The following is a 27,580-nucleotide window of genomic DNA, read 5'->3' on the forward strand; positions in this document are numbered from 1 at the left end:
GTCTTGGAGCCCTGACTGATTTGGGGCCTGGAGATGAGTGGGACCGGGCATGATGCAGAGTGACTCTGATGCACGAAGGAGCAGCTAGCCCTCCCCGACAGGCTGTTAATTGGTGATGAAGTTATTAAAGCAAGAAGTTCTGCCTACAGGATATTGGAAGAGATTAATCCTGAAAATACCAGAACTTGAAAACCTCTTTGAGAATTTACTGATGCCACAGTATGATGGTGCTGATTTTTTACCTTAGGTGACTAAAGACAGCTAAATTACTGTTTCTGCCCCTGTCACAAACACTTTTGCTTTTAATGATTTCTCTGTTGACAAGTTCTTGTTTCCTGCGCCAGCACAGTAACAACCATCATTTCCTGACCCCCCTGCAGCCACTGACACATCTTATTAAGGACTCTAGTATAGGTTCAGCTTCTCCCTTGGTGATGGCTTTGCTCTTTGGCACCAAATTTGACAAAGTGCACATTTCGGTTAGCAAATGGGCAAACAACCTGCACTCTTAATGCCTGACAGCCTTTCTTATTTTCTTCTTTCTTAAGCTAAACCATCTAATAGTGCCCGAGCATAAAGAGGAGCCAGTTTATGATGCTAGCTTGATATCGCAGGGCATTTCCCAGCAGTAAAAAGCAACACATGAAGACCTCTTTCCTGGAAACAAGTATTCGGGGTAAGAAGCATCAGAGAAGAAGCTGGTTTCTAAAACAAGAAGTGCATACATTATATGTTATTTTTGAACATAAAGAGTGTGGTGTTTATGTATTAATAGACACCTAGGTGTCACCGTTTACTGCAGGATGACAATAAACCATGGCAGATGCTGTCTATGAAGCCCCTGCTCTCCCCACTAGGAAAGGTAATAGGAGGAAAAGGGAGAGACTTACGAGTGGGAAAAGATAAAAATGATTTCCTAATGCTACTAATAAATAGAGAAAATAATACAAAATACACAAAGCCAATCGTGAATTTCCCGGCGTAGCACAGTGCTGCCCAGCAGAGCTGGCATTGCTCCAGAGGCTGCAGGGCAGGCACCCGGAAGTCCTGGGCTAGATGCTGCAGTAAACCAGAACTGGATTCAGGGATGTAGGGTCTGGAACCAGGCTTTGGATTGCAGGAACAACAGGCAGGGTCCTCTTCAGATGCCGGCCATGGTCGAAGAGAGCGAGACCCTCGTGATCTCCTACTTTTATAGGGTATATGACGTGGATGGGATGGAATACTTAGTTGGTCAATTTTAGTCACCTGTTCTGTCTGCTCCTCCTTGCAAATACACCACTCTCACTTCTGGGATGTGCAAAATTTATCAGTAACCTTGGTTGCCATAGCAATAAGTCTAAACCTGGGCGTCTTCTGCATGCCATTGCTACCATTATGAGCTCCGGAGTGAACAGCATCTGAAAAAACATACAGCCAAATTTAGAAAAGTGCAGTTACTTGGAAGAACGTAGGTGAAAGGAAAATTCACTAAAAGAGAACTGGTTTTGTTTTAAACTAAACCAGGACACTAGACTTAAAGTAAATCAAAGACAGTGTTACTGAATATCTGGCACCTGCAGGTTAATTTTTAAGTTAGTTCATTTTAAAATGAAGAATTAGACTCAAAGAATAGAGAGATGTGAAGAAAGAAGGCTATGAAAATAAACACAGACAACTTGGCTAGGATTTCTTACTTAGAAAGGTTCAGTAAATTCATAAGTCATGGAGGAATATAACTGCATTTCTGACTTCAGCATTGTAATTGTGATAATCACCATTGTTCACAGGGATCCGGGAAAAGAAGATTTCTGCACCATCAGAAATTCTTAGTAGGAAAAGACAATGTGACTAAGCCCAACCCCTAAAGCACGAGGCAGGTCAGGCAAACAAGGAGAGTTGGAGGGGATTAAAGTTGTCACTTACATGCTAGGGACAAATGTACTCATGTCATGGAGGAGGAGTGAGGAAAAGAGGCAGTCCTGTCTTTTGCAGTTGTGGGAGCAGTTGCTGAGTTCCCTGGTGACCAAGAAGCAAACATGGTTGTTGCACATTTTCTGGTTGCAATCTTCAAATCATCCCCATTTTCTCCCACTGCCCTGTGGATTCTTTGGCACCTGCAAAAGGGTTGGCTTACACCACAGAGGGTTTTCTTGATGGGGCACTGACACAGTCTGTTTGCTCTTTACAGGTTCTCATTATACCGGGAAGAACCTAGTATCAGCAGGACCCCTGTTCACTGCCTCTCTAGAAAAGAGACAAGGCTGTCAAGAAGAGTGGAAGGGAGGCTATCAAACATAGAGCATGGCTGCACAGCTTTTTACTTAGGAATAAGAAGCAGAACAGGAAAGGAAATGGGATTAAAGGATGAGACAGTAAAATAAGTTGGCAAAATTAAAGGGAGGAGGGATTTTGGTCAGTCTTCATGTGTAAAGCAAAGCTGTTGCTTCAGCTGTGCCCTGATTTGGCTCCATCGGCACCTGCCCTAAAGGCTAGATAGCTGGTATTACAGTAGCTGGTGGAGTCTGCTGACATTTTGGGGGGTTTCAGATATTTGTATCACCAGCATCACACCACCCACTTAAGTGGTTTTGGAAGTTTTCCCTGAGGACTTCTTCATTTGTGTTTTATCCAGCCCATTTAACCTGAACAAAAAAGTGACATTGAGTCAGAGCATCCTGAGATCTGTTCTAACCAGCAGTACATGTGGGGATCAGGCTCAGCAATCTCAGCCTACGCTTGCATCTCTCAGAGAACCTGCCTGGATGGGAGCACGAATGCAGTTCTAAAGCCAGGGCTTTCATAAGTAGGAATGACTATTTATATTTCCCTGCAACCCTGTGTAGAGTAAGGTGGATAGAGATATTGCTACTCAGCATTATAAGCTTTGAGTGTAGGGCTTTGGGGGAAACATAATGAGCATCCTCTTTCTTCAATTAGCTCTTGCTCTGCAGCTTTGCTTCCCCTTTGAAAGCAAGTAATTTCATACTGCAGCAAGGAACAAATCTGCAGTCTCCATAAAGAAAACAAATTTTGGTTTCCTACAGCTCACCACCTCAGAGGTTACCAGGAGTTATTTTCTTCAGTGACCCGTGGCTGCCTCAATCTCAAATCCCGTAAGCTTTGCAAGCATGGTCTCCAAAGTATCCAAACCTGAAGGTAGACTCTGTGCGTGTGTGTGCACATGTAAAGATAGACACAATTATTTGATGTGATTAACACTATTGAATTATATTTAAATATATTTTGTCTGTTTAACTGTCCTGTATGTGCAGAAATGCCCATTCGGTCTCAGATTTGAGGAGCAGGGTTTACAATGATAGTGCTTCTGTATTGTCTTTGCCTCAACAGCTACAAACGTCTGGAGACTGCACCAGAATGGAGGAGGGAGATTCACACTTCAGTTCACAGTCTTTGATTACCTTTTCTGATGTTTAAAGCATGGCTTAAAACCAGAAGAGACCTGACATATATTCAAATCGTCAGGTATTGAAGAATGGAGAAATTATAGGCGATAAAAAATTACTATGTGTCCTGGATTTCTAACTACATAGTAGTGCTTTCAGAGTGTCAAATCACCTTGGAAAGTCTTTTTTTTTTTTTTTTTTTAAGTTACAGCTTCACTTAACTGATATGCTACACACCCCTTGTATGTAAAAATGGTGACTTTTACTCACACTCACTTTTCCGACTGTCCCCATTCCTGCTCTTCCTTCTGTGTTCCCCAATATTGTATTTAATGTATTAGGGACAAGTTCAGGAAGTATCACTCTGATTACAGAAAAGGGATGCTTGCATGAGATGTTCACAAAAGCAGACCTTGTCAAGTTTGGAAGAAATTTGCAGGTTTCATATAAACACACACACACACTCACACACATATGAAATCCTCTTAAATTAGGACCAGAGAGGAAGAATACTTGAGGCAGTTCAAAGAGCAAGGTGGTAAGCTGCAGGTCCCCAAAAGTTAACTTATCAGCAGATAAAGAGACCTGTGAGCCAGGCTGCAAAGGAATCACTCAAAATACGGTTAAGTAAGAAAAAGGGAAAGAAGAAAGTGAGGCAACTGGCTGCACACTGGCTGTATTTGAAACTAGAGGGGAGGCGAGGGAAAGATCTGGCTTTTTTTCCTAGTCAAAACATGAAATGAGAAAGAATCAGGATTAAAGGAACTGGGGAAGCAAGCATGCTGGGTACTGACTAATGTACAGCTTTTCATTCAGTGGTGGCAGAGAACAGAGATTGTTGGAAGACACTGTTGTTCCTCCCTCATGGGACACAACATTTTGCCTTATCTGCTTTATGACTGTTGCTCTAGTAAAGAAAAGCCTTGAAGGATGCCAGAGAGATGAACAACATCACTTGCCTGCTTTTAGTGTTGGTTGCAAAGACCTTCACCAAAATGTGTTCCTACTGTTTTAGTGGGACCAGTGGTAGGCCTGATAAAAGACAAGACTTGGTTTGCTTTCTATCTGCTAATTTCTCAGCAGCTTTGTGGCAATGCCTCTAGTGAGGGCTGGGCACAGAGCCTTAAATTTCTTCTTCTTCCTCAACACACAGACAGGTAGGTTTGCTTGAGTGACTCTTCACAGCAGCGGCAATAGCAACCTGCTGTGCAGAGAAAGCCGCAGATTCAACTCCCAGGTGGATGAGCTGCACTGTGCTCTTTAGAAAGAAACACTTGCTGGTTCAACGAAACAACAGCCTCCTGAGTGGCATGAATTGCACTTTATTGCACAGCCTTTCCTGACACTCTGACATAAATGTTTAACCTGCTGTCACAGGGGAGTAATTTAGGGTTCTGCTTGCTGCAGAACAATGTTTAGATTTCTTAAACAGAAGCGTGACCTTAAAGAGTTCAGTGGCTGATTTGCTCTGTTATTTACTGCATGGGGGAAATACGCCCAGCCGAATGCTGCTTACCTTCTCTCCAGGTGCCTGTACCCATTCATGAAGCAAACTTTCAGGTGTCTTTCCTCCCTGATAACCGTTTGCTCCAGGGGGCTGTGTCTTGGAGCTCCAGAGAGAAACTTTCAGGCAAGGCCATAACCGTTGTGGTGCAAACTGTCAGGATTCCTCTTTCCCTGATAACCGTTCACTCCGGAGTCTGTATTTTAGAACTCCAGCAGCAAACTTTCAGGTGATGCCTTATGACCATATGCAGAGCAGATTTTCAGGAGACAAGATTCTCAGAAAATAAAAAATTTAATGGAGTAGAATAGCAGAAGGGCTGGCTCAAGCTGGGTACTTGCGCAGAGGTCCACGCAAGCATAGAAAACTACAAACTTTTATATCTTTACAATCCATTCACACCAAGCCTCAGTCCAATAGCAAAATTTCGCCACCAGGACCCTTGCTCCCCATTGGACCCCTTTTCCCTGACTCCACGTGGGCCTCTGTTCTGTTCAGTTGTAGACATTGTTTTTGATCCATATCCTTGAAGGTGTCATTTTGTCTGGATAAATCCTTTCTTCTTAACAAAGTGCAAACAGGCCCCACGCTGCAGATGTCTGTGTTGTCTCTGTCATTGTTTTCCCAGTCAGCTGCATTTTTCCCAGCAAAATACAAGCTAGACTTTATCTTGCAGGTGTTCAGTGTAGTGTGCAGTTGCTTTTGGTAAATATGAGCTTAAAATTTTAGTAAATCTAGTCTACTAAGTAACATGAATCAAAGAGTATATTAAAAATCATACAACCCTGTATCTCTAAATAATCCATTACATTTGGTGTGCATCTACTTAAGCTAAATTTTTGATATTGAACTTGAATTGCGCTCATCCACTGACCTCTGAGTAGTAAAACCATTGCCATACAGCTCACTTATTTAGCAGGGAGAGCTCAAAGTGGGCTCATCCAGGCAGCCATATTTATAGAATGAAGCGGTTGACTTGTAGTCAAATTGCACACAGTAGAAAAAGTATGCACGAGACTCCCTGCACTCAGAAGCCACCGGCGTTCAGTGTGCCATTCTGCTTCCCTGTGGGTCTCCTGGAAGGAGTTCTTGGCCCGGCTGTGGTTCAGGCCTTTACCTCCTCTGGAGTCTGGACCAAACAGCTGCTGGTTTGGCTGGGGGGCGTTGAGTGCACCTGCCACACCTCCTAAAGGCTGTATGATTTAGCACCTGTTGGCATAAACTGGTGCACACAATGCTGGCTGTATGCTTACAAAATGGGGAGCACACAAACATTTCCTCTGAATTCTCCTGAACTGACCAGCTCTCAAAGGGCATAAATCTGTTATACACAATGGAAACTTGTAAAATGGCCACAGAAAAGCACAGCAGGGATTGTGAATATATTATGGTATAATATACTCGGATAGACAATTACTCGGTCAGATCTAATCTTGTGCAGCACTCAGATTTTTTCCTAGATGTCTGAGGCCTGCAGTTAAGTGCAATAATGAACTTGAAAGCATTTTTCTACAAGAACTTGCCAAAGGCTTCAAATCCGTGTTTCAGAGGAGGCAGCTCACAGCACCGCTGGTTCCTGGAGCAAACACCAGCTCTCAGACTGCACAAGCAAGTGGCAGCAGCACAGGCTACCCTTGGGTCCTGACATCTCGGCATTTTCCTGTTCCTTCAGCATCGCACTTCCGAGACAGAAGGGCGCCCTCACCCGTAGAAGGGCGCACGGCAGAGCAGCTCGCCGGGGACTCGCGCCGCTGGCCCTTCGAGCGCCGGGCTCCACCCCGCTGACGGCCCCACAGCCGCCGCAGCCCGCGCCATCCTTCAACGCAGCGGCCTTTCTCCACCCGCTTCGGCGCCTCCCCACCGCCAGGGGGCACTGGCCCCAACCTCTAGCCAGGCCTAGCTGGGCCTTGCGGCACAGCCGGGGCTGCTGGGAAGCTCAGCTCCTCCCCCATTCCGACCTCCCATTGGCGAGAGTGAAGGGATCTACTTCCTGATTGTGGTCACACCTCTCCCGGAGGGGGTTGGCTGGCAGCTAGCCAATAGTAGTGCTCAGTGGACAGACAATATGGCCCCTGGTTGGTCAGCGACTGGGACAGGGGTGGGGTGAGCGTGAAAGGGCGGAGCGCCACGGGAGAAGCGGGGAGTGTTGGGGATCGGTGGCGCCGGTGGAGGATGCGGCTGCGCTCGGGCGTGTTCGCCTCCTCTTGTCTCCTCATGGAGGCCCTGGGGGTCGCACTGTTCCTCCGTGGCTTCTTTCCGGTGCCGGTCAGGTCCTTGTCCCGCAGAGAAGTCCGCGGGGACCCTCCGGCCGAACCAGCCCCGTCCGGCCCAGGTAACCCGAGTAGCCCGCCCCTCCCCTGGCCGCAGGGCAGGGCCCCTCCCACGCAGCCCCGCACGGCGGCTCCTTTTCACTAGGGCGACCGCGCCCCCTCCTCCCGCAGCCCTGGCAGCGGTTATGGCGGTAGCCCTGGGTCCGGCCTTGCCGTCCCCGCTGTTATTCGGCCGGGTCCGGCGGGATGGGGGACGGGGCGGCGGGGATCGCTGTCTTGCCGCTCACCGTTCCGTCTGCCGCCGTCAGTTTGTGTCAGGTCTCTTGGGCTGTGAGATTGTAGAGGTAGGAGCAGCCGGTGCGAGCCTCGTGCTGTGAGCCCCCTCGGTGCTGCAGGACTGTTTGGTGTGGCGCCGTCGTGTTTCCAGACCAGTTTCCGAAATAGTTTAGGATTTAACTAATTTTGCATGTAGTTATCGATCACTGCCAGCAATATCTGCACATGGTCACAAAAAGCCTTAAGCATCAACTGTTGTGTTTTGGGAGGTTGTGCTTTGTTCGTTTTATTCCCCTTTCTGTATCTCTGATGCAGCCGTCATACTCAGACTCTTTGATGTTAACTTGTTTGCATTAAATATTGCCATTTCAGTTATACCACTTCCTGTACCTGCTCTTGTTAACTTACTGATTGTGTTGTGCTTCAGAAACATTGTTTCGGATGCTCACTGGGACATAAGAATATCTTACTGCCGCTTTTGGGGAGACTTAAACACTTCAGGAGTGAGGAAAGCAATTGTAGTAATAAGGGTTTCCTTCACAGTCTGGTCAGATTGCAAAATGCACAATATTACTTTGTGTTACTGTTTCTCTGAAATCATGGCCTCTACAGGTCGTGCTGTATTCCTTAGCTGAAATTGTGAAACCAAAATTTTAACATATCTTTTTAATGCAGAGTAGTTAGAAGATGTGACTGGACATATAAGACAGCTATGTATCAGCACAAGTTGTATTAAAATAATGTGAGGTAGAGGAAGTGTTCTTCCCCAGAGTATGGAGCTTGTGGGGTGAAACTTCTGATTCAGTGAACAGCTCAGTTGAGTAGTTTTTGCTCCTGCTTTGGACATCTACTTATGGTTAACTTGGTGGAACAGGACTGTAACTGCCAAACTGGGTCTTTAGGTGCTTGTTACTGTTGTATCTCCCGAAGTATGTGACATTATGCATGTTGGGACAGGCTTACTTAAATTGTAGGAAACAGTGGAGGGAAGTGAAGGTTTTGTGATTTAGAGTGTGTTGTGCTGTTATCAGTTAAGCAGCAACACTGAAAGAGTCTAATCTGGTAACAGACGTGAGTAGATGCTGCCAAATGGCAGGTTGCCTTTTAGTGGGAGATTGCCAAGACTGTCAGAGGTGTTTGATAAGATGCTGTGACTGAAATGTTGCATTCACATGTGATTGTTAACAGGACACTAACATGGAGGGAGACTGGTTGAGAGGGAAGTGCCAGGCAATTGGCTTTTGAAATGACTGGTTTCAGTTTAAGAGTATAAATGTGTTCCACAGGGCTCACAAAAGGTTTAAATTTTGGCATGCCATGGGCTATCCTAGATATAGGTAGGCAGAAATGGAGTGACAGTGGAAGTATACTTCCTTTCTGTAGTTCTTGGATTACAATTTGCTGGCAGAGTGATCTCTTGGTCTGGATGATAAGCTCTAAAGGCAAGCAATTGCTTACAAAACCGTGATACAGAAGGCTTTCAGCCTACTTTAGATCTGTTAAGAAAGGAATATTTCTTCAGTGCTTCTGTATTTCCTGGATGTCTCACTTAGTTAGCCCTGACTGCCATTGAATCAATGCTGTCTTGCCTATGGGATGACTGTTAAAAATGTGTAGTTGCAGCACATTGTTGTGGGAAGGTTTTGGTAGAACCTATGGTTTTGTTAACTGCGCGCAGAAGTTCAGCTTCATTTAAAGTAACTGTTTGCTAAATAACAATAGCAGGCATAAAAAAGCATGCCACATGCCAAGGGTTGCACAATGTGTTGCTTTAGCTATCTTATAATAAGTATTTTCAGATGGTGTGTAATTGTTTCCTAATTCCTTTGCACTTATCATGTGTCGCTTTTCCATGCGAGAGACGGAACCTGACACACCAATGTGATGTTCACTTTATTGTCGGACCGGGCTAACTTTATACCAAAGCTGCCCTGTCCACATGCCTTGCAACAATGTGATTGGTTGTAACACGTGCTATACAATAACGTGATAGAGCGCATGGACAGTACATGCAGCCTGCACGTGCATGTCCGGCGATTGCTTATTCATTGTTACCTTCTTATGGGGCTCCTTTAGTTTCTTTTGTCTCTGGCTTCACCTCTCAGCCAGGCTGGTGATAACTCCATCCCCCTGCAGGCGGGGGGGGTGTCGATGCCACTACATCTCCCCCTCTTTTATTTAATATAATATTAACAATATGCCGTATAATGCTTTGAAGACTGTGCAAAGTATAGGGTAAGAACATTAAGGCTAATACAATTACAATTAGCAAGAACAGACCTGTTTTCAATATTCCTTTTAATCAAACAAGGTATCCAACCCAAAAAACCCAACATCTTCTGTTATATTCATGTTCTGCAAATTTTTTATCTTTTTATCTTTTAAGTTCAAACAACACATACAATCAAACTCTTCATAACTGTGACCATGGCCAATAACAAAAAATGAATTGGTGCTCTGTTTTACAAAGTGGCATTCTCAACACTGGCTACATCTGTTGCTAAAAGTGATAACACCTATGACATTAAGGATCGTCATCATTGCAATCGGTTTCTTCTTTGTTAGCTAGCCAAAGTCTCACCCATTTTGCTGGGATCCACGAATTTTTATGGTTACCTATAGAAACACAAGCATATCCCCTTCCCCAGGTTATTAATGGCATACGACCTGCCCATTGTTGTGTTGTTGGATTAAACACACTAACCTTAAGTACATTTTCGGAAAAATCTTTGACATTTTTTATATAGTGCATAACAACAGATTCCATTTCAGTCTCACTTTTAGGGTTAAGCCAGTTCAGCACATACAATGCCTTCATCAAAACCTCTTCTGGACTCACACCAATTCCCCCTTGTTTTTTCAAAACAGACAAAAGATATTTCAAGGTGCGGTATGCACGCTCAATAATTGCCTGGCCAGTAGAATTACAAGGGACTCCGAACAGGTGTTGTACCTTCCACTGGATGAGGAAGGTTGCAAGTGTATCAGAACGGTACGCAGGACCGTTATCTGTTTTGATCTGTGTAGGAACACCCATGACAGCAAAAGCTTGTAATAAATGACGCGTTACTGCTTTTGCATTTGCTGAGGTCAAAGCTGTAGCCCATAGCAGTCCTGAACAGGTATCTATGGACACATGAATGTATTTTGTCGGCCAAACGGTGCAAATTCAGTAATATCAGTTTGCCGTATCTGACCTGGCTGCAAACCCCCAGGATTTACTCCCTTTTGTTGCAGAGGCACTATGCCGGCACAATCAGGACAAGCTGCAATAATGGATCAAGCTTGTTCCTTGGTAAGTGCAAACTGTTTTTGGAGTGATGCTGAGGATTGATGGAAGAACTCGTGAGCTTGTCTGGCTTGTTCAAAAGGAGATATATCTGTCACTGCCACAAGTTTGTCTATAATGTTGTTTCCCTCAGCTAGACCACCTGGTAGGTTAGAATGGCTTTTTATATGCATTATAAATACTGGCGCTGTCCTATAATCTAACATGTTCCACAAATCTAATAATGCCTCAAACAACAAGGAATTAGAAACTGGCTGCAAGAACGCTCTATGTGTTCTTTGTACAGCTCCCACAACATAAAGAGAATCTGCTACCAGATTAATTGGGCAGTTATGCCATTTTTGTAATGCTGCTAAGTGTACTGAGGTCAGTTTCTTTTAAGATGTCCTGTGTGTCCGCAAGTAAAACATGCTAGGCTGCGAGAAGAAGGTCTTCGGCCTTTCATTGCAGGCTTAAGCGCTGCAGCCAAGGCTGCAGCATGGGCTTGAGCATGTGTTTTCACCTTTTCTACCTCCTGTTGCATAATCAGTACCTGTGTACAAGCTTCCACCATCTCTGCCAGAGAAGCAGTTTTTCCCAAGCCAGCTAATATCTGTTGGCATTGGGTGTTTGTGTTCATCATGGCCAAATCTTTCCCCACAGCAGCTTTTGCCTCTGGAGTCAGGTTAGGAGAAGCATCTATAGCTTCTTTTAAACGGTCCACAAACTTCATATATGGTTCCCCAGGGAATTATGAACTTCGATTTGGGCTCTGCAGCTGCCATCTCTGAACTGTTCTGACACACATTCTTTTACCTTGAAGGGTGCAAGTGCACACAGATACTTTTCCCTTCAAATTTCACTGAAATTCCGTGTCTCTTTGTAATTTTCCTGTTCTCTTATGGGGGGATTTGGTTGAGAGGCATTGCCTGAGATATATTCTGATGTGCAAGATCGGGTGTTAGCACAGGTGAATGCTACATCTTTTTTCTAACACAAGTTGCCTGTTGGATATATAGTTCAGCTTTACCATTAATAAATCAATAATATTAATATATAATTATGCATTAATATTTTACTATTTTAACTATTTTATCAATATGTTAATATTGATATATTAATGAATTAACCAGAGAGAAGGTAGCAGCTATCTCTTTTTATTCCTTTGAACATTCTCCATTCCATAGCTTTTTCTTGATTCTCCCGGTTTCATATCCTGCATTTGATTCACATTTTGTTTTCCTTCCTAGATGCAGTATTGGATTTTGCTGTTGTTGTTGAGTCTTTGTTCTGGATGACCTGAAAATTCGGCTTCCTCTGATTACTTTTCATGTTTGCTATTGTTTAAAACTTTTTGCTTCTGAATGTTAAGTTAGCAAAGAAGTTTGAAGCATTCATTTCTGTGGTGAAGTTGTCCTTTAAGTTCTGTCTTGCCACTGTGAACATTTTTGATGACTTTTATACATCCTTTTTTTGATGTTTAGGAATGATTTCTAACTGGACCAAAATTCCACCACCACTTTTCAAAAAAGTTGTCATTGTGCTGATAGATTCTTTGAGAGAGGACTTTCTGTTTGGACCAAAAGGCAAACAGTTCATGCCATATACAGCACAAGCTGTTGAAAAAGGGACATCTTACAGTTTCATTGCTGAAGCAAAACCACCCACCGTGACTATGCCTCGAATTAAGGTAAGTGTTTTTGGTTTTGGATTTTTTTTTTTTTTTTTTTTGCTTAGGATTGTTTCATTTGACAAAGTTTTGAAGGCTGGATTATTTAATATGCTTAGAGTTGGCATAAAGCAGAGGTTGGCTGTGTTACTGTAATTTGTGGCTGAAACTCACTTAGCTGTATTAGGGCATGTGACAGAGTCCTGATTTGCCATGGGCCAGAGGTGCTTCCTGCAGGAATGGCCAGGTTGGGGGATAGAAGGAAAGTAGAGAGGCTGAGTAAGAGGAGGAGGTAACAGCTTCTACTCAAGTCATTGCCTTGGTTTGTTTCTTTATTTGGTAGCTTTGTGGTGGGAAGGTCTGTGAGAATCAGTTAAAGGTAGTTAAGGTCCTAGTAGAGGCTTAAATGATTGACATAAATTTTTCATGTGTAGTCACAGGTAGGCAGTAACCTCTCAGGTGTCAAATTTCTCAGTTGTCTTCTATCCAAGAACATTTTTGTTGGTATTTCTCTGTGTTCTTATAATTTCTGATGGGAAATCCAGTGTAGTGTAAATTTGTTTTGTCATAGGGATGTTTTTGTAGAGCTTAAAAATAAAATTGTGCTGAGTTCCAGGTAACTAAAAGATGAACTGTGGCGGTGTCATAAAAATCCTTAGCTGTCCAGGCTTCTCAGTGGTGGATCTGAGTGACATTTCTTTCGTTGAAGAAGCTGAGTGAGTGAGGCAGTCAGGTAACTCCTGATAGGTGAACTTCAGTCCGTTTTCCAGAAGATTCTTAATTACTGTTTTAAATGTGCTTCCATTTTTATTGTTAAGTCAGTTTACTTAGGCCTTTTAAGCTATCCTTTTTGTGATTTAATGACCAATAAATGAAGTAGACAACTGGCATGCAAAGTCATTTTGCTGTCCACCAGTTAAGAAAATACAGTTATTACCTTTCTGTAAAGCATTTTTTTCTGGCATCAACCAGTACTGTGTTGTGGCAGGTGACATGATGTGGCATGGCAGCTCATGTGTTCTTTTACTTCATTAAGTTTCTTTATTGCAACTATAATTTCCCTGCCTTCTGCTTTATTGCTTTCTCTTAGGTTAAATACTGTCTTCTGAGTAGCTGGAAACTTTTCAATTTCTGTTAATACATCTTCATTCTTTTCTTGTTTTCTATAGGCTTTGATGACAGGTAGCATACCTGGTTTCATTGATGTTATCATGAACCTCAATTCTCCAGCTCTGTTGGATGACAATCTGATATGGCAGGCAAAAACATCTGGGAAAAGAATAATCTTCTACGGTGATGATACGTGGGTTAAATTGTTTCCAAAGTATTTTGTGGAATATGACGGAACAACATCCTTTTTTGTGTCAGACTTTACAGAGGTGAGAAGCTTTATACAGTCCTAGGTTAAATAATGTGAGTACAAACATAAAGTGCCAACTTTTAAGAATGAATGAGTAAAACTATAACTGTTCCAAAATTGTTCTGGCAATTGAATAGAAATTAGATTTATGTGTGTTTTCAGTACTGGCAGTGTGGGGCTAAGCATTTCGGTCTCCCTCATGGATATGCTGCAGGAAGTGTTTGGATGATACAGTATCAGAGTGTTACTGTATAATTTTCCCAAATGTATGATATTCTCACAAAACTTGCGGTAGGAAGTTAGACTGCTTGCTTTCTTTAAAAATTCCGCTGTCCATGTTTGCAGTTTGCTACTACATGTGTATTTGTATATGTCATCTTTAAAAGGCCCATTAGCGTATAATCTTGGTCACTTAGAGGCATTCTTTTTATAGTATTGTATAGCTTTTGTAGTTGCAATATGAGTAGTGTTTCAGTATGTTATCAAAGTAAACGAAACAAATTGTGAAAATTCTTATTCTGGGCACAGTAAAAGAGTAAATGGTTCAGCTATTTTGGTTCATAATTGGAACCTTTATGATAATTTGTAAAACCTCAGGCCATTGACCTGCTGCTACTGACTTATTTTATTACCATGTTTAAGGAAGTTAGATAAGTGTATTACAGTTCATGTTAGACCTTAATTAGTTACTCTAATAAGACTTGCAGAAGCTTCAACATGGAGTGGAAAAATGCAAACATGCTGCTGGGTCTGCAATTATATGGCTTTTAAGCTCTTTATGCAGTCTTTATGCTTTCTAAATATAGTCCATTAAACAGAAAGCTTTTTATAGTTTTGTAGGTAGTTATATCCAGAGTCAATAAAGTAGTGTTGCATATGAAATTTTGTAAGGATTTTTAATATCCATGGAGGAATACCTGCAACTAAAAATAGGTTGTCAACCTGAGGAAAACATGTGAGTATGAGGTAGACCCCACGTAGCACTTTTCAAATAATTTGTCTTCTTATGTCTTCAGTTCTTTTTCTCATCACAAGCACAATCTTTTCATGTTTGCACAGTAGCAAAAACTGAATTGAAAGAGCAAGAGCGGATTTTTTTCCCCTGTGCTTCCAAGCACCAAAGAGAGGCTTTTCCCTGTACCTCCTTCTTGTGAAGTGGTGAATCAGGAGCGTGAAGCATGAAAGTGACTGAAAATTTATTGAGAGAGTTTTTAAAACTATCTGTGGAAACATGGCAACCCATTTTCTTTGTTTGTATGTAATTTGATGCTTCATAACCGGAAAAGAGTGAAGTGTGGTGAAGAATCTGTTTAGTAAGACAGATTTTTTTTGATTGCCTGGCATTGGACATATCACTCTGAGATTTTTTTTTTTTTTTCCTTGTTAACCTTGTAAGTGACTGTAATTTTCATCAGCATCTACAGAATTTTCATGGGTAATGTGATCTAATTTTTATATGCTTTTTACAAGGGGGAAATAATTTTTACCTTTCAATTGTTTTCCTTGTATTTGTGAGGTTGATAATAATGTTACCAGGCATTTGGATAGAGTGTTGAAGAGGGAAGACTGGGATCTCCTTATACTACATTACCTGGGGCTGGACCATATTGGACATCTGACTGGGCCAAACAGCCCATTAGTGGGACAAAAACTTAGTGAAATGGATAACATCCTGAAGAAAATTCATATTTCTCTAATTTCCAAGGTAATATAGCTCCTTTTTGGATAAATGTCTGTTAGTTGTGGACTAACTTTAAAATGCTTGCTCATTTGTGGGTGGTAGCTTGTTTATTCCTTGACCAAAGCATGTATTCTTCTGTTCTTTTCCTTCCCTGGCCATTCCCCACTTAACAGTATAGTGTGTAGCATTTTTAAGCATTTACTGGTTGACTGTTAACAGTCTCTACTGAACAGCTGTGGGGAAAAAAAACTCCCCCTTGGTGTGCAGGAAAAGGAAAAGAATGCATACCAAAATCCTCTTAACACTCATGTACTAAAATGGTGGTTGTTGTGCTTCCTAGTGATGAAATTCAGAAGAAGGAATAATGGGTGCATATAGCTAATGGGTCTGATTTCTACAGTTGTGAAGGCATACCTATTTCTTAAATATTGAAGAGATTAAAGTGGAAACGGTGGTTGTAAACAGCATTTTTCTTGTGCTACATGTAACACATAAATTACCCAGTCTGAATCTGGTTTTAGATTTGGAAATATAGGATGTTACATATCTAAAGAGTCTGGATGTTGAAATACCAAGACCTAGTTCCAAGTGGTCTGAGGCTTTTTTCTTGGTTTTGGCAGCTGCAATTAAGAGTTGTTCATAAAATTTCAAATGGGTACTAAGAGAAGTTAAATCTTGCTTGTGGCAGTTATAATCTCCTGAATGTTGCAGTGGTTTTGCTTCAGTTTGTTAGTACGTTTTGCTTTTGCCAACTGTATACAAGCCCTTATCTCTGTTTTAGAATACAGAACTAATAAAAACACTTTACTTTTGGATTAAACAGGTGGTAATAATAACTAGAGATGACAAAATGATGCTTTGTTATAGAATGACAATATTTATTGTTTGATGTTCTTGATTTGTTAGCTCAAAATTGTTGGTTAGGCCTCACTTACGCTTCTGTTTCTCTTTCTTCAGAAAAATAAATATAATTTGACATCAGTCATGTCAGATTTCTACCCCAAAAGCACTTGGGAGACTAGAGCCTAAATAGGATTAGCTTCTTGTATTAAATTTCTATTATGTTAGTATTTACAATATTAATAATCTAGCATTTACGTTATATTATATTAAAAAGTCAAGCTGAAAAAGTGGAAGGAGGGAGTAGTTCTCTGTTAATGCTGCTGTTTCTGGACTCCTGATTTTCTTCCCACAGTATGATGACTTTTGTTTAATCTTTCAGTCATTTTTTTTTGTGATTCTGTAAATGATGGTGTTTTTTTAAAAGCTTTATTGTGGTTTTTGTGACATACTGACAAGTACGTAAGATATGTATGTGTACCTTAACTGTTAAAAATGGGTATTACACTTAATCGCAGACATCTGTTGTAAGCTACGCTGGGTGTTGTGAGAAAATTTTTAAAAATGAAATTTATTTTGGGAAATATTAACATGTGAAAGTGATAAAGATTGTGAAGCACTATATATATGAATCTTGTTTGTATGGTAACTTAAATTTATTTTTGTGACTTGGCAGGAAGACGCTTCTCTGCCCAATTTGCTTGTTGTTTGTGGGGATCATGGGATGTCTGAAACAGGTAGTCATGGTGGTTCTTCAGAAGGAGAAGTACGCACACCGTTACTGTTTATCAGCTCTGCCTTTGAAAAGAGAAGTGGTAAGGATCAAAGAATCTCGACTTTTTTTAGAACATGTTGCTATCTCTAGTTTATATTAGCTCTAGAATTCTTTCTGAAAAGTGCTTCAGTTTGATCAACAGGTATCTGGCAAGGCCCATTCTGTGTGACCTAAGACTCTTAGCCAGAGTTTGCTTCTGTGTCATGGAATAAGCTTTGTAACCACTGAGAGTACTGGGTATTTCTCACATTATAACCTTTTGCAGCACTGTCCTACTTGAGTGTTGAGAGCTAATGAGATCTGCTGTGAGGATCCTGGAATACTGGTAAATGGATAGAATTAGAAGTAAAAACCTATTTTAAGTGATTTTTAAGTTTTATCTTTCTTGGCCAGAATATTACCTGGGCCTCCATTCTTCCCTCTCAGGCAGCCAGGATGAAGGAATGAATGACAGTTTTTCATGCTGAGAGTGACAGGTGAAAGGAAGAATTGCTTTTGTGAAAGTGAGAGATGACAGTAGTGAAAACATGAGTATTGTTTGCTAAGTGTTAAGGAAAGAACATGATGATATTTACTGTATTGACCAGGCTGTTAATTTTAACCCACTTACATGAGTTTATCTGTTTCTGAAACTCATTCTTTAATTCTGTAATATAGCTTAAGGTAAGAGGCAAGAAGGGAATATCTAGTCTAATGTGTAGAATCTTACTTAAGTAAACTCCTTGACTGAGTGAATCGGTAAAATGTAGTTATACCAGGTGTGAGTATTTTCTTCAAAATAGTACTTCCCTCTACCTTTCATTCTGCTTCCTGCTCATTTCCATCTGATCTCCTTGGTTTTAAAGCCTGTTTGGAAAACTCTGCCTTGTTTATCTTGCTGGAGGCTCATGCAGCACAGTGGAAGTACATTTATCTATCTGTTCTTTATAAAGCTGTTATCCAGCTGCAATAGAAAGCATTACTGATGAGTCATTGAACTCTTCAGAAATAAAAACAAAGTCAAGAGCTGACCAAAGCTCTCAGGTAAGTTTTTGCTTTATAAATTTCGCTGGTATATGTTGACAACTGAGATACACAAATGTAGCTTCTGTAAATGCAATCTCTTGTTCATTGGGATTAGTTTCTGTTAGGTTTAAACTGGCTGTGCACTTCTTATAATACAGTGAAATACATATTTCTGTTCACCTCTGTTTTGGGATCAAGTTTGTAATGATTACAAAATCATGCCCATGTAAATTTCCGCAGCTTGCTTCTCAATGCTACAGTAATCAGAATTTTCATGACTGCTCCTTATGATTCTACTGTACTGTGGTTAATTTGGTAGACCTCAAAATAGTAATCATGTGGGCTTTTGCATTAGTATGCTGTCAGAGTATTACTTTTGTAGCCTTCTGCAGCGATGTGTTACCCATGATTGGCTAAATGCATTTGGCAGTTTGGCTTTTTTTTAACCAGTAAAGAACCTGCATATGAAGATGAAATCTGAAAACTGCTGACACACAGGCACTCATGCAGAGAGGCTTTGGGGATTATAGATGGCATTCTGTACAAGTACAGGATTAATCATAGATGAGAAATGAGAAAGGTTCGAGTGCTCTTAAAGGGAGCCTTGAGAGTAATAAAGACTGTATGTAGAATTCTTTCTGTGCTGTACTTAAGTCAGAACACTCAATGCCTGGAGTTACTAAGAGAATGAAGTGAAAGCATAGTTGAGAAACATGGTTATGTAACTAGTAAAGTACACAGAGACACAATTGACAAGACAATCTTAAACAAAAGGTTACTTATGTTAGCGAAGTTATTCATGTGTAGAAGTCTGTGGGACTGAAGGCTAATCCTGATAACTGCAGTAAGGTGATAGGATTCTGCATAGAAGCCTATAAAAATCACCGGGTTTGCCTGCATGGAGCCATGGATTTGGGCATTCAGCATTCTTAACCTGAACTCTAATTCTGTTTGCCTAGCAACCTAATATTAATTAGATATTGAGCTGCTGTTAGTCTATCAAGAAGCTTCTAGAATGCTGTCAGCATTGTTTTAGATTCTCATTCTTCATCCATTCAGTTAGTCTACTGTAGTGCTTTCTGTTCTTTCTAATGCAAAAATTATCAAACCCTCCTAGGATGTAGTCTGCAACTCGATATTAAGGTGATCTCCTGGACTTTTTTCGTACTTGTACAGCATTCATGTTATGTTTACAGTGGTTGATAGCAATGAAGAGTGATACTTGCAGAGAGTTGAATGAATTTTGGTTTTACAACAGCAGATGACAGCAGTTAAAAAAGATAGTTAGCTTTCTGTAGATCACTTCAAATAGCTGATCTAACACGAATGAAAAAATTTTGAAACTAACAAGATCCCAGCTGTCTCTGGAGAAACATAACGGGCCTGTTATTAAAATACTTTTTTTCCTTTATCTTTTTTTTTTTTCTTTTTCTTTTTTTTTTTTTGTTCATTTTAGATCCTCTGACCCAACCTGAACTTGTGCAACAAACTGATTTAGCTAGCACACTGGCAGTAGGTCTTGGTCTACCAATTCCAAGAAACAGTGTTGGAAACCTTATATGGCCAGTTGTGGGAGGCAAGACAATGAGAGAACAACTACGTTTTGTACACTTGAATGGGTTCCAGCTTAGCAGACTGCTGCAAGAGAATACACCTGCGTATGAAAAAGGTAAATCAGCTAAAAAAAAAGTCATATGTACAAAAGGAGATTGTTTATAACACAGTTTGGGCTTTTAGGTTCAAGAGTATAGCATGGCACTACAAATTCAGTTGAGAGCAATGTTCAGAGAAATTATGCTGAGCACAGTCTTACTGTAACCTACTCTGGCACACTACCTCTGAATAAAGTTTTTTTAATGACCTGTACTGATCCTGGTAGGCAAAAGGGCAGAAATAATGATGAAAGAGTAAGATTGAAGTAAAACTGCCAGTGTAGTGGTTTTATATCTGCTGTTTGTTAAGTATCCCATATAGGGCACTGATTCTGAGCTATTTGGAGGAGTAGCACAATGGACTGAATTTTCTAGTTTAAATAAAAAGATGCTTCAATTAAAGCTGGGAAATAGTGTACGGTAAGTTAACTTTTTATTTATTCTTATGTACAAATTTACTTGGAGTGAGAACCTAGAGAACTGCAAAGTTGCTTCTTAAAATTCACATATGTGACTAGCAAAATGTAGTATTTCATTAGGAAGGATGATACAAGTGGCAATACAAGTAACCAAGTTAATATGATAATTATGTGAGAAAAATTGAGTCAGAGGATGGAGAATATTTTACTGTGGACATTAGAAGATGTTTTTGTCTTAAAGTGACTGTGAGGCTTGAAGTTGTTGCCAATTGACTTATAATTTGTTGAATCATTAAAACAACGGGGTGAGAATGCAGAGCTATGTTACAAATAAGAATAATTAAACTGGATAACAACATGAAGTTTATCGAGATAATCATTGTAGGTCAAGAATTAATTATCTTTCAACATCACAGCTTCTAATCATAATTAAACTGTGTCCAGGAGTGTAACAAAACAAATGCCACCTATGGTAGCAACATGTCAATAGCAGGACCCATGCTCCATCTATTCTGACTTTTTTTTTTTCTGCACAGATTTCCTCACTTAACCCATTTGTGTCAAGTGAGGAAACTTGCCCTGTTGGTAGAGTTCAGGATATCACTGTGTTACCGAAAACTCCAACACAATGCTCCATCTGATAATATTTCTGCAAGCACTGGTGAAACAGACTGAAGTTTCTACCAGCTTCTGGTTTCTGTCTTCACTTTCATTTTATTGCGGAGCATAGAAATGTGAGAAATCTTTATGCTACTTGTTTGTGTCTGCAAACTGCTATTAGAGATTCTACCCTACTGGAAATGGGTTGGGTGGCAAAGTATCCATTGATGAGCTTCCCTCCTTTCAGTAATGGAGAGCCTCAGTAACATGGAACTAGATCCATGTCATAGTAGCTTTTTTTGGAGAGTCTGAAGGTGAATTCTCCCCGTTGCTGTAAACTTCTTAGAGGGTCTTGTGTTTTGTTTTTTTTTTTTTTTTTTTGGAGTATCCTAGATATGCAAGGCTGTAGCTCAACGCTTTGGTCAGGACTATTAAGAATGGCTGGGAAAAGAGATGTGCTGTTCGCTGAGTGTTGTTGGAATTATGTGGATACTTCAGGCCCTAGAAATAGTAAAGAAAACGTCACAAACTCAGTAAGTAATGCTGCATGTATTTAAAAGCATGCATGAATAGCCCTTTATTTTGGCTGACTTCTAAGTGAAGATAAATATCATCCCACCTATCCCACTCTAGACACATACACAAATATGCATATCTGTGGTGATTCCTATGGGAAAGGAATTAACTTGCAAATAATTCATTATATTCGGTAATGAGAATCATCTTCAAGAGGTATACCCATTTTTAAAAGGGCAAAAAGGAGGACCCTGGCAACAAGTGACTAGTCAGCTTCGCCTCTGTGCCTGGTAAGATCACGGAACAGCTTCTTCTGGAAGACATGTCAAAACACAGGAAAGACAGGGAGGTGATAAGAGAAGGCCGCCATTACTTCACCAAGGGCAAATTGTGCCTGACTAATCTAGTGGTCTTCTATGATGAAGTAACATCAGTGGACAAGAGAAAAGCTGTGGACGTCATCCATCTAGACTTCTGTAAGGCTTTTGATGTGGTCTTCCCCATAATTCTTGCTGCCATATTGCAGGTTTGATAAGTGGACTCTTAGATGATAAAGTAATTGGCTATGTCCATAGAGTTACAGTCAATGGCTCAATCTCCAAGTGGAAGCCAGTAACGAGTGGTGAAAGGTGTCCCTGCCCGTGACAGTGGGAATGGACTACATGATCTTTAAAGGTACCTTCCCTTCCAACCCGAACCATTCTGTGACTCTGTGATTGTAAACTGGGAAGGTAAGGAGAGAAAGTTCCTGTTCATGTGAGAGAGCAGTGGCAGTGCATGCAACTCTGCCTGGGAATGGATGTCACCATTGAAGCTGAGAACTTCTGGGTCAGAATTAGTGGACAGACCAACATGGGCGGTTATGGCTGTATGCTACAAGACAGTAGGATTGGAAAGAATTAGGGCTTCTTCAAGCCTGAAGATCTACTACGTTCACCATCTGTGGTGCTCATGTGGTGCTTCAACCATCCTGTTGCAGTTCAGGCTAGATAACTGGACAGTGAAGTGAACCGAAAAGTGGCTCAGCTGCTGAGCTCACATAGTTGTGGATCAGCAGCACAAAGTCCACCTGGAGGCCAGTCACCAGCAATTAACTCCAGGGCTTGATACAGGCCAATACTGTTACACATCTTCATTAATGACCTTGGTGGTGGGACAGAGTGGTTGATGGAGTAGGTGTGTGTGCTGCCATTCAGAGACACGTCAAGAGGCTGAGGAAATGGACTAACGAGACTCTTTAAGATTCAGCAAAAGGAAATGCCAAATTCTACACCTGGAAAGAAGTAATCCCATGCACCATCACAGATTGGGTACTGACTGCTGGAAAACAGCTTGGTGGAGAAGGACAAGGGGTCCTTGGGGACACCAAGTTGCATATCATCCTTGTGGAAGGAAGGCCAACAGTATCCGAGGCTGTATTAGGAGGACAGTCATCAGCAGGTGAATCCTTCCTCTTTTCTCTGTTGTGATGAGACCATATCTGGTGTCCTGGGTCCAGTTCTGGGCTCCCCAGTAGAAGAAAGGCATGGATATAATGTAGTGAGTGCAGTAAGAGGCCATGGAGGTGATAAAGGGATTGGAACATCTGTCATGCAAGGAGATGCTGAGGGTGCTAGAGCTGTTCAGCTTAGATAGGAGGAGACTCAGCAGGGATCTTATCAATGTAGGTCATGTGTGATGGAAGGAGATAAAGGAGATGTTAAAAATAAAAAACAGGGCTACTTGGTGGTGCCCAATGAATAGATGAGAGGCAGTGGCATAAATTTTGTGTGAGATAAAACTTTTATGTAAGGGTTGTCAAACACGCAAGTTGCCCAGAGAAGCTGTGAAGTCTCCATATCTGGAGATGTTCAAGACCTGAGTGGACACAGTTCTGAGCAATCTTCTGTAGCTCATGCTGCTCTGAGCCTTTGGTTTTTTTGTGGACCATCTGGGTACTCATCAGAGTTGTGCTGACAAGTCCTAGGCCATACCATTTCTGAATTCCACAGACAAGGTATGCTGCCAAGGTTTTTTGAAGGAAAGAAACCCCAGAAGATAACCCAATTAGATATCTTACTTGCATTTGTTGCTGCAGGTTCGAGCTTTCCAAAGCAGATTCTCAGCTAAGAACATGTGGTGGATCATCACTTTTCAATTGAGTGCTAAAAGAAACAGCTATGAGCTTCTGTTTAAAGTGAAAGATACTTAAAGGGATAGCCTAAGTCTTGCTGTTTTTTTTAAAAAGTATTATTTTCAGCTCTTCAGCTCAAAAAGAGTAGATTCTTCTGAAGGGGAAAACATGGAATTCCTGCAGAGAGTATTGTAATTTGCAGCACAGAGATAGGGCACCAGTTATTAGTACCTTGAATGCCATGGCTGAGTCATCATAAGAAAAGATGTACTCGTTGTAAACTGTAGCATAATGTATACATTCATTTTTGGTGCAGTGTTCATTTACTTTTTAATGCAAAAAGTCAGCTGTCAATTGACATGAGTCACAAGTCAGATAGGAAGGCAGAATGACCTTTACATGTTGTTTCATGAAGAAGCCATGGAGTTCCCTGGATTCAGCCACTTTGATGTTAAGAACAAACTGGCACAGTACACAAAAATGTGTTTGTCTTCAAGTGTTTTTAAGTGTATCTGTTAATAAACAGCAGAATGGAGACAGCTGAGTAACATTTTAATTTCCCCCCTCCCCCCAATATTTGTTCATACAAATGTGCATTTTCAAGCCAAGAGGTGGAAAAACAATTCATGGAACTTGGGTTTTGATTTATTGAGGCACAAAGGAATTGTCAAGGTTAAATCTATCTTCAGGTACATTAAATTTTTGATGAGAAACTTGAAGCTTGACTAAGGGCTTCATTATTTTAAAAATGTCATGCTAGTAAATGCTAACATGAGGCGTTAGGCTTTCTTTTGATAGAGAGGGCACATGCAGCTTAAAAAAAAGTCTGGAAAAGGAGAATAAAAACAGCTGACAAAAATGAACAAGCTGAAAGTAGACATATCGAGAAACACAGTTTGGTTTTCTGTGCAAGTTCATACCTCAGTGTAAGGTAGGCAGCTGTAGGTATCTAGTAATGCTTCCCTCATGTTCTGAACATGCATCTGAATGATGAACTAGGATTGTTTCTTTGGAAGACACTTCACGGTGGAACGAAGAGTCACACCTGAGAGCAGGCTGGATGTTGTTATTAAAAAGTGTCCACTTTTCCATTTGGAACTGATCCTGAACTTGTATTAGATGCATGTGTTGACTGAAATAATTTGATTGTTACTGGGAGATTTAGATATTGAAACTGGAAAAGTCACTTTTACATTATCCATTTTTTCTTATATATATGTGTGTGGGGGGGGGTTGTTTGTTTTTTAATGATTGCTTACCGTGACTGGAACTGAGTGAAATTTTTATCAAACAGATGCTTGGAAGGCATGGCCATTTGCTTGTGGTAATGTTGGAGGGAGGCTGAAGCAGAAGTTGCTAATGTAATATGCAAGTAAACCATCACCAGTGCTTTGGGGAATCTGTAACTGGGCAAACTCAGTTTGGATTTTGCCTCAAGTTTAACTTGTCTTGTGAGTATCCATGCAAGAGGGACTTGGAGTTGTTACCCACCAGTTGCCAAAATGCTTCTCCAGCAACCCATGGTCTATGACCCTTCTCATTTTATAGTTACTACATGTAAATGTGACATTGACCTGTGGTCCTTTATTCCTTTCTGCAGGATCTTGAAATCATTCACTTAATGTATATCAAAGAGATAAATGTGGGTTTGACTAAAAGTCATCTTTGACAACATGGAGAGAACGGGTTTGATGGGCAGTAGCGTAGAAAGAGGTAGCTGAGATTTAAATACAAATGCTAAAAGGAATAAAAAGGGAGACTGGGCAAAAAGCATGAAAAGGAAGCAGAACAGGAGGAGAAGGAGGGAGAGAATTTATTTAGATTTCAAAATACAACTTGAGCTCTTTTAACTGTTCTGTTTAATAAAATAGTGCCATGTCAAATCTTAGTTTGATTAAAGCTCATTTTAAGTGATCCTTTCTGGATTTCCTCAAAAGTACGAATATTTAACTCTTATTTCAAATTACTGGAGGAGGAGCTTTCTAGGGAATTCACTGTTCAAAGAACTATGGCAGGGAAATGAAAGTCTCCATGCACACTGGCAGCTATCTTGATATACAAGTTTGCTGCTGGCTGCATTGTAATTTCTAGCAGGTACCTGCAAGCCTCCTGCATAGGAGGATTAGCATGCTTTGGAGTCTGTTAGAAGTCCTGGAAGACCAGACTGGACATTCTGAGTTAGACATTGCCTTCTAAAATTTTCACTTTGAATTCAGCCTGTAATAGATGACAGTGTGTCTTGTAGTGATAAGAAATTTACAAATGGTATGCACAATTCTTTCGTAACTGTACCAGAATTGTGAATAGAAATATATCATTTGTTTTCATTCACTTGAAATAAAATTAAAAATGTTTCTGGATTTAATAATGTACTTTTGCTGAAAAGGCTTAACAAAGAACATACTGGGGTTTTTTTCCAGGTCTGATACACTCCTGATCTACTAGGAGTAAGAATCAGCTGTAATTTTAGTCTTTGTGATACCAGACTTACTTCAGTCATTACTTTAACCCTTGTCTGAAACTGTACAGCAAATGTTTTGCCCTACTTTTAGCCGAGAAGTTAAGGACTGGAAGATGGGAAGGTAATGACAGGCTTGTTACATAAAAATTTCCAAATTGGCCTGTTTGCCCCTAAGTAGTCATTAACTGGCAAGTGAAATCACAGGGAAATATCAAAGATTATTAATGTGAAGTGATCTTGCAAAAAAGGCAGATATATGTGAATGTTCACATATAGCATGATGTCCAGTGAGATACAAGTTATGCTCTTGCTTTCCTTGTGTTGTCGACTGAAACATGTCTTAAGCGCTTTCAGGAACACCACCGTTTTCCACGTGTACAATGAAACACAGACGCTGACCTAAATGTTCTATTTTAAATAAATGCTTTTGAGATTAAATTTACATGAATTGAATAGAATGTTCTTCAGGTGCATGTAGGACCCACCATAAAATTACAACCATTTCTGCCAAAATTATTTTTTTTTTACCTTTATGAGTGCTTACATTTTTTTCTATGTGTGAACAAAATTATGCTCTTCTGTTTTCGCCTGCAGAATCTGGTTATTGTCTTTGCTGAATACATTCTTTTGAGAAGAAGAAAGCCTATCAAGACTCAGCTTGTGCTGCAGCCTTTTGTGTAAATGTTTAGTCATTGGAAAGTTGATAATGAAAATCTGTAGTAGTTGATGGGAGAATAAAATAACACAGTGCTTTCGTGTATCCTTTGAATCAACTTGAATCATTGTCTCTCCACACCTGCCATTTGATGGGTAGGAACCAGAACAGGTGGTGTTCTGGATTCTGTGGAATAACCAGTGAGAGGAAAGGCATGTAGGAGAAAAGCTACTGCTGCTCCACTTGCAAAGGACTTCTAAAATGTAGAGCTTGACTGTTCGCTTCTTTCTTGTGTCTTCTGTCATCTTCACTCAAGCTTTTAATTCAGTGAGAACAGGGTAATGCAGATGTGTTTATACAGTTTAAGAGAGATGAAGTAGAAACTGTAATGTGTCTGTACCTATGTTAAAAAGCATGATCATATTAAAACCTGAACCAACAGAATTCAAAGGTTTGTTTACAATTACTTCCTTCAAGGATGTGGTCTAGTGCTACTCTTGTCCTCATCATCAGTTCTGAAGGCAGACCATGGTCTTTTCATATGGGTTGTCAGTGTTAATCCAGGGTCCTGTTTACACGTAGATTTATCAGAAGACTTAATCAAAGTCTTAATCAAATTAAATAAAATCAAAAACTTTATCAAATTTCTCCAAGAAAATATTACTCAGATAAAGATAACAGATTTGTATCCTGGAGGTTGTGTTGTTTTTTTTTTTTTCCCTGAACTCTAATTAATTAATTGTTTGTTTTTGTTTTGGTTTTTGTTCATTTTTCTTCAGAATTTTTTTAGATGTAGGTAAATCATCATGAAATCACCTTCTGCCACAAGAATCTTGCTTCCATGGGTTGGTGGCAGCATCAGGTTTTCTCTTTTGTAATCAAGTTAGACTGTGGGCCATCTTTTTAGCAGAATTACTCAGTTTCACTGCTGAGGATTGCTTTGCACCAACTTCATAATCCAAATGCCTGAAGCCAAATGGTGAACTTCAGCTATTAACTTTTCCATTACTACTTCAAAATCTCACATCCTGTATGTTTGATGTTGTGTTACCATCTGACGGATAAGCTTTGAAGCAAAATCAAGGTGCCTAATATGATATGTGTGTCCTTTTGATGTTTCCTGCTGAGAT

General features: G+C 40.6%; 1 protein-coding gene across 11 annotated transcripts in view; it reads left to right on the forward strand.

Moving 5' to 3' along the window:
- The first annotated feature begins 7,024 nt into the window (after nt 1-7,024).
- Nucleotides 7,025-27,580, forward strand: part of PIGG (phosphatidylinositol glycan anchor biosynthesis class G (EMM blood group)) — an 86,296-nt gene continuing 65,740 nt past the window's right edge. For 4 of the 11 annotated variants that reach the window (XM_082075254.1, XM_082075258.1, XM_082075264.1 and 1 more), the window contains exons 1-6: nt 7,025-7,222; nt 12,189-12,394; nt 13,543-13,752; nt 15,250-15,438; nt 16,931-17,069; nt 19,491-19,703. In XM_082075254.1, coding sequence (XP_081931380.1) covers nt 7,063-7,222; nt 12,189-12,394; nt 13,543-13,752; nt 15,250-15,438; nt 16,931-17,069; nt 19,491-19,703 — 1,117 coding nt within the window. In that variant the 5' untranslated portion in view covers nt 7,025-7,062. Of the gene's footprint in view, nt 7,223-10,688; nt 10,732-12,188; nt 12,395-13,542; nt 13,753-15,249; nt 15,439-16,930; nt 17,070-19,490; nt 19,704-21,090; nt 21,239-24,673; nt 24,786-27,580 lie in introns of those variants that run through there. The other 7 variants (XM_082075257.1, XM_082075263.1, XM_082075256.1 and 4 more) reach the window with 6 other exon arrangements.

The sequence above is a fragment of the Streptopelia decaocto genome (genome assembly GCF_964273445.1).
Source record: "Streptopelia decaocto genome assembly, chromosome: Z".
Taxonomy (NCBI): Eukaryota; Metazoa; Chordata; class Aves; order Columbiformes; family Columbidae; genus Streptopelia; species Streptopelia decaocto.